At 47.2% G+C, this 12318-nt stretch overlaps 1 protein-coding gene across 1 annotated transcript in view; it reads left to right on the forward strand.

The window, feature by feature from the left end:
- The window catches only part of BFSP2 (beaded filament structural protein 2), a 69092-nt gene extending 57018 nt beyond the window's left edge, over window positions 1–12074 (forward strand). The window contains exons 5-7 of the mRNA XM_047099556.1: window positions 2284–2415; window positions 8947–9167; window positions 11799–12074. Coding sequence (XP_046955512.1) covers window positions 2284–2415; window positions 8947–9167; window positions 11799–11802 — 357 coding nt within the window. The 3' untranslated portion in view covers window positions 11803–12074. The remainder of the gene's footprint in view (window positions 1–2283; window positions 2416–8946; window positions 9168–11798) is intronic.
- The last annotated feature ends 244 nt before the right edge of the window (window positions 12075–12318 follow it).

Raw genomic sequence — 12318 nt, forward strand, 5'->3', positions numbered from 1 at the left:
CATAGGGTCGTGAAGATTAAGTGAAATCATGGACTTAACCCTGTTAATGAAGCGCTCGGCACAGTTAAGTGCTTAACGCCTATGAGTTATCATTAGTAGTATCCAACCCACAATATCTTTTACAAACTCATTTATTGGCTAATAGTACTCTTTACATATATAGAGAATATATGCTGTCACTATTTGCGTGCTTTTAAGGTTCTAAAAGTTTCCACATGCATAACCTGATGGAAGCCTCAGAGTGACCCCTAGAGATAGTCATATGATTATCATTCTCCACTCACTGTCATCTGCATTCTGTGGGCAGGGACGGGGCTCAGAGAGGCTGAATGACAGTCCAGGGACACACAGCCATGCACTGACCAGTCAGAGCTGGGCCCACAGCTTCCATTCTCCTTCAGCCGATCCCAGAATTTTTTTTTTAATGTTTATTTATTTATTTTGAGAGAGAGAACATGAGCAGGGGAAGGGCAGCGAGAGAGAGGGAGAGAGAGAATTCCAAGCAAGCTCCATGCCATCAGCACAGAGCCAAACGCAGGGCTCAAACCCACAATCCATGACATCATGACCTGTGCTGAAATCTGGAGGCAACAGAGCCACTCAGGCTCCCAATCCCAGAACTTTCTTTTTTTTTTTTTAATTTTTTTTTTAACCTTTATTTTTGAGACAGAGAGAGAGCATGAACGGGGGAGGGTCAGAGAGAGGGAGACAGAATCTGAAGCAGGCTCCAGGCTCTGAGCTGTCAGCACAGAGCCCGACATGGGGCTTGAACCCACAGACCGCGAGATCGCGACCTGAGGTGAAGTCAGACGCTTAACCGACTGAGCCACCCAGGCGCCCCTCCCAGACCTTTCTTTAATGGGTGTTTTTGTTGAGGTCTTTATAGCCCTCACACAGAAAGAACTACTCCTGAGATATGAGCCCTCTGACCTGGGTGTTCTTAGTTAGTCAGTTAGATTGGGCTATTTTTGCATAACCCTATAAATAAGTATTCAGATGTAGTAAAAATGGCCAACCCAGCCAGCCAGTAACCTAGGAGAGAAAACAGGTGTTTTCTCCCATATCACTGGCTCAGAGATAACTCTTCGACTACTCTCAGATGAATGAAGGTGACCTCTAGTTTTCCCTGTTCTCCAGCACAAAGAAAAGGGGAGCGATGACCTACTCCACTGAAAGTATGGGGAAGAACCAGACTGTGTCCATCTCGCTCAGGGAGAAATTTCGAAACACAGACCTTCCCCCTGTGTTCACAATTGTGGCCAGACTGCTTTTTATGAGGAAACAGGGGCTGTCAGAGAAGTTGGAGTGCTCCTCGTCTGAAGCAGATGTGGGGATAGTTGGCACTGCCTTACAGTACCGGACAGAGTTAGAAGTTCTCTAAAGGGCAATTTGGCAACGTTACTCAAAATGATAAATGCATGCCCTTTGACTCAGCAGTTCCACTGCAAGGATTTACCCCCTCCGAGATACGCCTATGTGGAAAACGAGGGTTATAAAGCCATTCTTCACACCATTGTTTATAACAGGCAAAGACTGGCAACAAAGTGCTCATTGGTGCAAGGGCTTCTAAATAATTAAGGTGCTTCCAAACAAGGCAATACTATGGAGCCGTTTAAAAGAATGTAATTGAGGGGTGCCTGGTGGCTCAGGCGGTTAAGCATCTGACCTCTGCCTAGGTCATGATCTCAAAGTTCATGAGTTCCAGCCCCGCATGACAGCCCCTGCTGACAGCTCAGAGCCTGAAGCCTGCTTCAGATTCTGTGCCTCCGTCTCTCTCTGCCCCTTCCCCACTCACACTCTCTCCCTCTCTCTCAAAAATAAACACCCCCCCCAAAAAATTTTTTAATAAAAGAATGTAATTGACCTATGTATACTGGTAGAAAATATTTTCTAAGATATATTAAGTACCAAAGCAAGAGGATGGGGGATGACCATACCTATTTACTTATAAATATATGGAATATTTCTGGAAAGAGGTATAGGAAACTGGAAACAAGAGAACTAGATAATTAGGGCATAGGGACAAAAGGAGACTTTCTCCTATAAATCCTTCAGAAAAATCTTTTGAATTTTATTCTATTTGCATGCACTATATGTTCAAACTAAGTAAATGCTTGGATACGAATAGGTGGGGGCATCTGTAGAAAAAGGGGGATATTTCAATCTGCCAGCTGTTTGCCCTAAGTGACATGCAGTGGAGTGGTCACTGGGAAGGGCGAGAGGGAAAGCGAGGTTCGGGCTCTCTTCGCACCCCTGCTCACGCGGACACCTGACCCTCCACAGCAACAGGCGGAAATGGCCCGCATGGCGCAGACCCAGGAAGAGAAGCTGGCCGCCGCCCTCAGGCTGGAGCTGCACAACACTTCTTGCCAGGTCCAGAGCCTCCAGGCTGAAACGGAATCCTTGCGGGCCCTGGTGAGTGGGCCGGGATGAGCCTGGCGTTTCTTATGTCAGTTTTAACTCTCAACTGTTGAACCCTAGTCGTGTGGGTCAGAGTTTGCAAGAGATTCCCATTTCACAGCATGAGTTTTGAGTCCTGAAAGGGTCGTCTGATACAGAATCACAACAAGAATAGTAGACGCTGTTAGTGCCCCACTGAAATACCCTACACAAGGCCGCTGCTGTGAGTGATGGCCGCTGATACCCCCAGACGTCCCTCTTCAGGGGCCCCACTTCTCCAGGGAATTGTCCTCAAACAGTAGACACCTGGCCTAGAAGGTTAGGCCCACCACCCCCACCCCCCCTCAGCCAATGACGGCTGACATGAGGTTTAAAAGTCCAGCCCACTTGCTTCCAAGCGGAGTAGGTTTTACAGTGTAATTCATACTCCAAGCTCTCTGTGGGATCAGGCTGTCCCAGTCTCCTGCTGAGACTACCTCCTGGCTTAGCACCTTCCTCCACTCTATACTGCTTTCCTTGCCCCCCCTTTTCTTGAGAACAACCCCTTAATTATTTACTGGTACCAGGATCCCTACCTCAGGCTTTGCTTCTGGGGAACCAAACCTAAGACACCTAGTAAGCGCCTCAGACTCACTGGGGTTTGTGGAAAGATCTCTTGCATTATTTATTATTATTATTATTATTATTATTATTATTATTATTAGATTTGAACCACAAGCCTGTTGTCCACACTGGAGTGCATGAAAAGCGATGGTTCATGTAATCCTTGTGCAGCTGTGGTAGTCTGGACTCCACTGAGGCCCAGGGAGCCCATCTCTCCCATCAGTTTCAAGCCTTGTGGAAGTTCCAATATTATTGTTAGTGCCCCTCTCTTCTACCATTCCCCATACACTCCCATCTCAGTCTTGCCACCCAAATCAGTTCCGACACCAAACCAGCAGCCCCACCTCCCAAGAAGTTAGCACAAGGATTTATTCTAGTTGATTCCCTCAGAAACAACTTTTTCACTGCCTGTGGCCAAGCTGATCCCATCACCCCCAGCTCCCCTCCTTTACGTCTTCAGTTCACTTGGGTCCATGTCCTCTGGCCAACAAGGTCACATGGTGCCCAGTCAGCTCAGGAAGATGCTCAGTCTTGCCATGCCACAGCACGACACAACACACATCTCACCGCTCCTCTGCTCTCCCACACATCCTGTGATGGGATCTGGGTCAGTGCAAGGGGATGTGAGAAAAGGATTTGAGGTGAGAAAAATCAGGAAACTACAGCTGAGAGCAATGTGACTTTAGCCAAAAAATTGGAAGACATTGCATTATTTACTCAGAGCTATATGAATTCTATTGTAATCAGTTTTACTCACCTGCCATAACCCTTGATACTAATGTTAGGGGTGCTGCCCTTTGCCCAACTTGCTTTAAGCACAGTTAAGGGGCTGCCGTTTGTTCCCCAGGTGTTCTTGTGGCTGTCAAAATTGCCACTCTTCCAGTCATAGAAAGTGCCAGGCAAAATGTGGGGGACATACACTCAACCCCACACCATCAAAAAATCCTGGATGAATCGCACCTGAGTAGAGGTGGCTCATCACTCAGCACACATTCCAAACGTGTATTGGCCGCCTCGTGTGTGCTAAGCCCTCCCTGAGGCAGGTCCCAGGGATGCAAACAGGAAGTGGATGGTTCCTGTTGTCTAAAAACTCATAACAGACGGGTAAGAGAAAACCTGTGCGCAAATGACTGAACACAGCAGAGGGTACTGGTTCCCCAGAGCAGGTCCTCCCAGCAGCCTCCATTCTCAGCAAGTCCCAGCCTGCTCTCAACAATGTCCCTCTGCAGATGCTGTGACCACCATGCTGCAGGTAAGATTCAGGTCCCCCAACACGAGGGCTCTGTCTTCCTTTTCCAAACTCGAAATACCTCTAAAGCTTTATCCATCCTCTCCTCCCTTCAGTAAACTTTACCTGTCCACTGTTGCCCCATCTGGGACATTCCTCTATCTACTATCCCCTCTCTTCTACATGTTCGGTGAAGAACATGTTTGCCTGGGGGTAAAGCAGAAAGGCTTCCTTTGCCAGACCTTCCAGCACCACCCAGGTTGGGTTTCATTCAGAGACCAGCCCAGATTCCATAGGAAGGGAGATACCCAGGACTCACCCTTTGCTCTCCTACCCTTGAGCCCTTGGACATGTTCTTCCCATGACATGTTCTTCCCATGACTCCCCAGCCTTGCCCACTCTACCTGTCCTCACACACCCTTGGCACAGGTGAAGTGGAAGACCTGCCAGTGCTTCCCAGTGAAGAGCCTAGATCCTGACTCCCACAGCTGGGGTGGTCTCTCCACCTGCCGCCCACTCACATTCAGAGCCCTGTGGTTCGTGTGGTATATCAGCTGATCCTCTGATGTCACATTAACTTCTTCAGGGCAGAGACCATGTCTAGTTAGCTTTATGTCCCCAAAGCACTTGGTGAGTGTTCAAAGTGATACCAATAGCAATGAGAGCATACTCACAAGCATTCTGCCCTTAGACCTTCATAGAAACACTGAGAAGTGTGGTGGGCTATGACTGACATCCCATTTTGCAGAAGAGCAAACTGTGGTTCAGGGGTTTGCCCATTAACACGAGTAACAAGTGGAGGACCCAAGCCCTTCTGGCTCTGTTTCTCTACTAGACCACGGTAGGCCTATGGGATTGGGGGTTGGTACCAGACTCTGGAATCTGGAATCCTGACTCTATTCACTAGCTGCGTGACCTCTCTAAGGTTCTGTTTTCTCACTTGCAGAGTGAGGATCTATTTGGGTTATTATAGCTCCCTTCCGTGTCAGTGGCCGAAGACAACAGTAAATCATTTGTTCATTCACTCTGCAATTTAGGTGGAGTCCAGCAGGGACAGCTCTTCTCCGTTCCACGTGGCATCTGCTGGGGCTGGCCCATCCAGGAATGGCTTCAAATCACATGTCTGGTGCCCCAGATGTGCCTCTTTTTCTCCCTCCATGTGACCTCTCCATGTGGCTGGCTTTGACTTCCTCAAATCATAGCAGTCGTATAGTTGGACATCTGACATGGAAGCGGCTTCCCTCAGAGCGTGAGCACAGAAGCTCCCAGGCCTCTTAACACCTGGACTTGAAAGTCCCTAAATATCACTTATACGGAATCCTGTCGGTCTAAGCAGTCACAGACCATCCCAGATCCCACAAGAAGAGAAATAAACACCACCTCTTGATGAGGCAGTGACAAGGTCACATAGTGAAAGGACATGTGGGATGGAGATAATGTTTATAACTGCCTTTGGAAATGTGATCTACCACTGGACCTAACAGAATTTACTTTATAAAGTCATTGGGATGATTAATTAAACAATGCAGGTTAAGCCCTTAGCGCAGTGCCTGACACAGAGTGAGCAGTCGATATATGTATCTATTATTGATCATCACTGTAAAATTATTATAACCACTGGCAAAGTAATCCCAAGTTGGCATCATCCGATCACCTCACTTAAACCCCATGGTCCTAACTATTGGAACAAATGGGAAGAAAATTCACACCCCTGCAACCAGAAGTCTTAAGAGTAATGACATGCTGGTGGTGCTCAGGACCCAGGACAGGCTGCCTCTGTCCCCTGCTGCCTCGAGTAGATCAGAGTTCTGGTCACTGGGCCTTGTGGGCAAGGTTGGGAGCACAGACTAAGCCTGAATAAGTGGCACACTTTCCTGCAGCTTTCAAATACAGCTCTGCTCGTTCAGCCATCCCCGTTATCCTCAGTCTGAGCACCCTGCACACACAAGGCCACCATGGCTCATATACGTCTCAGACAGCCACACTGGAGACACTTTCAGTCCCCTTTGCCAACAAGGCCCTATTTATATTGGCAGCCAGACACCAATGATGGTGCTCAAAGCCTACTGAGCTCTGTGTTCAGTCAACTCAAACCAGGAATGGGATTCAAGGCCAGAAATCACATAAGGTCACTATTTTACTTTCTGGAGGGCTTAGCAGTTCAAGGAAGTCCCTTCAAATCTCCAGAGACTGGGGAATAAGTTTGCTTCTGTGACCTCATTTTGCTTGCTGGTGTTGTGTGTCTGAGGGGGCCAGAGTTAGGAGATGTGCATCAGTGGCCTGATTGCCATCACCCAAGCCCAAGTGTCTCTGGGAGGACCAGGCCAGGATTTCAGGGACTTAGGTGGGGAAGCTGGACTGTGACTCTAAGGGTGGGATGGAAGAGACAGAAGACCTCTGATAGGGGTTCCTATGAACCCACCTTGGGCAATGGGTCCTAAATCATCAGAGAAAACCCCAGGCCACATGGAGAAGTCACCCATGAACATGGAGCAGAAACTGTAGACAGATGATCCAAACATGATTCCATAAAAGGTTTTTCCAAATAACAGGTGTTACAGGTCCAACATCAACAATAAACACTACAAGCAATTTCCTGATAAACAAAGGGAGAAAACCCAGTGTGGAACAAGTGATTCTCAATGTGCAGGTGGCCATTTCTGCATCCTCATTGCCATGGAGCGGTTCTCAGATCTCACCAAAATAATAACCCTAGACCAGATACTGATCTAGATTTATTTTCTATTAGTCACATTTTTGCCACCTGTAAATGTACCTAGGATGGGAATCTGGTTTAATATCCTCATATCCAATGGAATTAAGATAGCTTAAATAAGATAATAGTGGCCCCTGCTTAACAGGAGCCTTGATTCAAGATGGCATCATGACCAACAATCCTCCATTTCAACCACAGTCATCAAAAAGTTATGAAAAATCTCCTCCTAGGGAAGAGAAACAACAGAAAGTTGCTTCATCGAGATTTTATTCAATCCAATTTGAAAAGATATTTATCTGTTCTTATGTGTTGTATAAAAAGTCAGATGCTAAATTATAGGTACACCATAATTACAACTATTAAAAAATGTTAAAGACAGACGCATGCAGTTTTTTAAAGGTGTTTATTGGTCAGCCCTATGGTCTGCAACACTTGGTATATGGGAGACAGGTAGGGCAATAAGTGTAACCATAGTGCTGTCATCCTGGGCAACACACCCAGATGAGCACCTACTCTGTGCCAGCCTCTGTCTTATCACTGGGGTTACAGAAATTTCATTTCTGCTCACTCTCCAGTAGGGGAGACATGCCCCTAAGAAGCTTAGCCCACTATTACAAGTTCAAGGGCATGCATGTACTTGGGCAGCTGTGGAAACCCAGAGGAGGTGGCCCTAACCCAGCCCTGGGGGGGGGGGGGAGGGGATGGGGTAAGAGACTATCAAGGAAGTCTTCCTGGGGGAGGTGACCCCTGAGCTTGGACTTGGGGATGAGTAAGAATGATCCAGATGAGATGGAAGAAGAGATACAAACCCAGATTTGGACTTCAGGCAGAGCACTATGTATGGCTGCTCTGTGGGGAATGCAAAAGCAGGAGGCTAGAGACCAAGAGACCAGCTGCAGGCTACTGAGATTACCCCAGGGGAGCAGTGGTAAGCATCCATCCTGGGCACCTGTGGCTGGTGGGGAGTGAGCACGAATGTGAAAATTTTTCAGAATATACAAGAGGTAGAATTCACTGATGATGAACTGGGGAGGGAGGGAAGATTAGGGACATGCCTTTCTTTCCCTGGTTTCTAGTCCATGTGAGTTCACCAGCTGAAGCACAGAATAGGAGAGGCAAGCATGTTCAGAAGGAAGCCGGTGGCTCCATTGTGGACACCTTGATTTGAGATGCCCATGGATTGTATATATTTACAGTAAGAAGTTCAGGAGCAGGTTTATGCTCGGGGGAGAGGTCTGTGCTGGAAATATCAATACAGGAGTCACCGGGAGAGAGACAACTAAAATCATGAGTGTGGCAGAGACCAACCAACACAGACAGGAGAAGCACAGCTCAGAGAGAAACAGACTCAGGAGAGGGTGGTGGGGTGCCCACAGAGAGGGGACAGCAAGGGGAAGAGAACTTAGCCAAGGTGTGATAGTAACACACTAAAGAAAAAATGCTGAGTGTGTAAAGGCCAGAGACGCTCATGTTAACTCTGGCAATGTGGGCAAGAATGCTGGAGGAAAAGGCTTTTTAGCTTAAAAATGGATGGGGTTTCAGCAGTGGAGGAGGAAAAGGCCCGCCACGGAGGGAGAAATCAGGGGCAGAAAGGCCCAGAGGCTGTTCAGAGAGCAAGATTTCTTTGAAAACCACCTGCAAACTGCCTCCCCCTTGTGTGCCTGTGTGTCAATTTCTCACTCTCGTTTTTTTTTTTCCCCTCATTATTCTCCTGACTCATTCTGTCTCATCACTATACCTCATCTTTCTCCCTCTCCTTCCCCTCTTCTCTTTCTTCCGCCCCCCACCCCTCATCAGAAGGCTCAGTGAATCAGACCAAACAAGAGTCTGGCCTCCCCAGGAAGAGTCATCATTTCCCCCGGGGAGCCAGCGAAGCCATTGTCCTGGGAGAAATGGACAGCCCGGGCCCATGCCAGCCCCTCCCACAGCTCCACCCACCTCCCTCTCCAAGGGCCCTGCCTGCGGCCTCGGGTTCGGACCCGCGTTCTCTCTTTGGCAGAAACGAGGCCTGGAGAACACCCTGCACGACGCCAAGCACTGGCACGACATCGAGCTGCAGAACCTGGGCGCCGTGGTGAGCAGGCTGGAGGCGGAGCTCAGGGAGACGCGCTCAGAGGCGGAGCAGCAGCAGCAGGCTCGAGAGCATCTGCTGGCGCACAAAGCCCAGCTGCAGAGGGACGTGGCGTCCTACCACGCCCTGCTGGACAGGGAGGAGAGCTGGTAAGCCCCCGTCTTCCCGATTCCCGTGAGTGACAAGAAGACCTGCCCATGGGTTTGAAATGAAAAGTTTTTCGAACGCTAGAGAAGTAACTAGGGGAAGGGGCGCCTGGGTGGTGCAGTCAGTTAAGCGTCCAAGTTCAGCTCAGGGCATGATTTCGCAGTCTGAGAGTTCGAGCCCCTGGTGGGGCTCTGTGCTGACAGCTCAGAGTCTGGGGCCTGCTTTGGATTCTGTGTCTCCCTGTCTCTCTGCCCTTCCCCCCTCCCCCCCCATGCTCTGTCTCTCTCTCAAAAATAAAGAAACATTAAAAAAAGGTAGTAAAAAAGAAATCATCCTCAAACTCCCAACACAAACATACACACACACACACACACACGCACACGCACACACACACGCTTCCACAGCCTAGGTCCCTGAAGGGTTTTTTCTGTTCATATATTCACATAATGCAGGCACACAGGGACACACACACACATGCACACAGACATACCTCTATGTGTTCATACATACTGAGTACACACATGATGTCTGTTAGGAATACTTTCAGCTGAATGTAATAGACCCTCATTAATGGGTCCACAAATCAATGCTCCTGAAACTTTAATGTGCACTTAAAACGCCAAAAGCTGGGCATCTTTTATTTTTATTGAAGTATAATTAACATAGTGTTATGTTAGTTTCAGGTGTACAAAATAAGGATTCAACAATCTGTACCTCACTCAGTGCTCATCAAGATAAGTGCACTCCTTAATCCCCATCGCCTATTTCATCCATCCCCCACCCACCTCCCCTCTGACAACCACCAGTTTGTTCTCTGTATGTAAGAGTCTGTGTTTTCACTCATATGTAGAATTTAAGAACAAAAGCAAATGAACAAAGATAAAAAGAGACAAACAACAACAACAACAAAAAAAAAACAGATTCTTAAAGATAGAGACCAACCTGGGGACTTTTTTTTTTTTTAATGCAGACACTGCTTCACCAGGTCTGGGGTAAGGCCGGAGAGTCTTCACTTCTAACAAAACCCCCAGGTGGTGCCCATAACTGCTGGCCCAAAAAACCACAGTTTGAACAGCAAGGGCATAAACCACATTTATCTAAGAGTTCCAGAAATAAGGTGGTGTAGGTTACTCAATGATTTCATTAAGGTCCCAAGCTCTTTCATCTTTCTGATATACCATCCCTGATATATTGGCTTTCTGTCTTCATCTTGTCACCCATGGTTGCCAAATGCCTGCCACAGCTCCAGACATTCATGGCATGAAGGGGAGGGAAGAGGGAAACAAAAAAAAAATCTTTTCCGTTTGTGGCTCTTTTCTTTTATCAGTGAAAGAAAAGCATTTTGAGAAGCCCTGCAGTGGATTTTCCTTATATCACACTGATCATAACCTGCTCATGTGACCATTCCTACCTGCAAGGGATGCTGGGAAAGCAATGATTTAGCTTTTCCAGCCTCCATACTGGAGAGAGACAAGGGATAAAATAGCATATATGCATCTGTGTATGTATGTGTATGCTCACACACATATGTGTATATATAGTCTTTTTTAAATGTTTATTTATTTTGAGAGAGAGTGAGAGAGAGAAAGAGTGAGTAGCGGAGGGAGAGAGGGGAAGAGAATCCCAAGCAGGCTCCACGCTGTCAATGCCGAGTCCCATGCAGGGCTCAATTTCACGTACCTTGAGATCATGACCTGAGCCAAAATCAAAAGTCAGACGCTTGACTGAGCCACCCAGGCTCCCCTGCAGTCATTTTTTTAACAGATAAGAATTCTAGGAGCATATACATAAGTCTTGAGGCTCAGTTTCCTTGCCAGCTCTTTAAGGAAATCCAAGCCTTTATTTTATCATAATTCTGTATTTCCCTCCAACGCCCCTTCCAAGACATACATTGAATAATGAATAGAATATCAGCTCTGAGAGACAACTTAGTGATTCTACAGTCCAACCCCTCAATTTCAGGGAGAATACTAAAGCCCAGAGCAGAACATGATGTGTCCTTGATCACACGGGAAGGTGGAGGCAGAGCTGGGACTAGAGCCCAGGTCTCCTGGCTTTTCCAATGTGCTGTGCCACATTTTTCTTCTGAAGGCAAGAGATCTGAATAGAAGCAACCTAATCTTCCCTCCTTTCAAATGGAAAATATGTCACCCAGCTCCTTTCCAACTGCCTTTTTATTGGATTGGTTTCTATTGATTATAAAAGCTAGATGCTCCTAAGAAAGCTAATTTTTTCAAATGCCCATGAACATCTGAATAAATACATAAAATTGTTTTAAACATATACAGAAAGTAATGAGTTAGGCTGAATGTACTTCAGGAATATAAGAACTCCATTTAGTGAGTGCCTGCTATGTGCCAAGATAGTCTTAGACTCTTTATCTTCATTTCTCCCCAAAACTGCCAGGATGACATCATTCTCCCCATTTTATAGACAGGAAACAAAGCCTCAGAGAGCTTAAGTCATTTGCCCAAAGTCACATATCTAATAACCATGGGACAGGGGGTTGAAACCCAAACTGCCTTGCTCCAAAAGCCAAATTTTTTCCTGTCCTATACTCCTCCCATGATATCTTTACTAATTTTCATCATCTATGACTTCTTTCACATGTATGTATTTTTTGTTTGTTTCAGCTAATGAAGAAACTTCCTCTTTTCGTAAAGGAAATGCTTCCTCCCTCACCAAGTGACCAGTGAAATTCCTAGAGGAGTTCCTCCACACCCTCATAGACTCCCACCACCACCCTACCCTCCTGAGCTGGATTCCCTGCTGGATTCCCTGGTTGATTCGGCTTAATCTGAAAAGCATCCTGGAAGTGGAGAGGGTCCTTCTGCCTTAATTTAAATAGTCTGTAGCTTGATCAACCTCCCTTGTGCCTCTCCAAATAAAGGCTTTGTGTGTGGCTTCCAGTCTGCCCACCTTGCTCGGCCCACTGTCAGGTGGAATGGATATCACATTACCTGGCCGGCTTTTGCTCATGGAGCCATTCTTAAAGGCTTCTGCAAGGGTCCTTGAGCTTGACACCATCTGCCTCGTCATCCAAGGGCCAGGTGCCGCTTAGGCAAGGCTTGTGCTCATGGCATGCCGGGTTGACCCAATTTGGGGCAAAAATACCACTCTTGCTAGAGAGAGGATTGGCGCGGTACTTTATCG

Source organism: Lynx rufus, unplaced genomic scaffold, assembly GCF_022079265.1.
Source record: "Lynx rufus isolate CCGP_SWC_20201006 ecotype Redwood Valley unplaced genomic scaffold, mLynRuf1.p SCAF_5, whole genome shotgun sequence".
In the NCBI taxonomy this organism is placed as follows: Eukaryota; Metazoa; Chordata; class Mammalia; order Carnivora; family Felidae; genus Lynx; species Lynx rufus.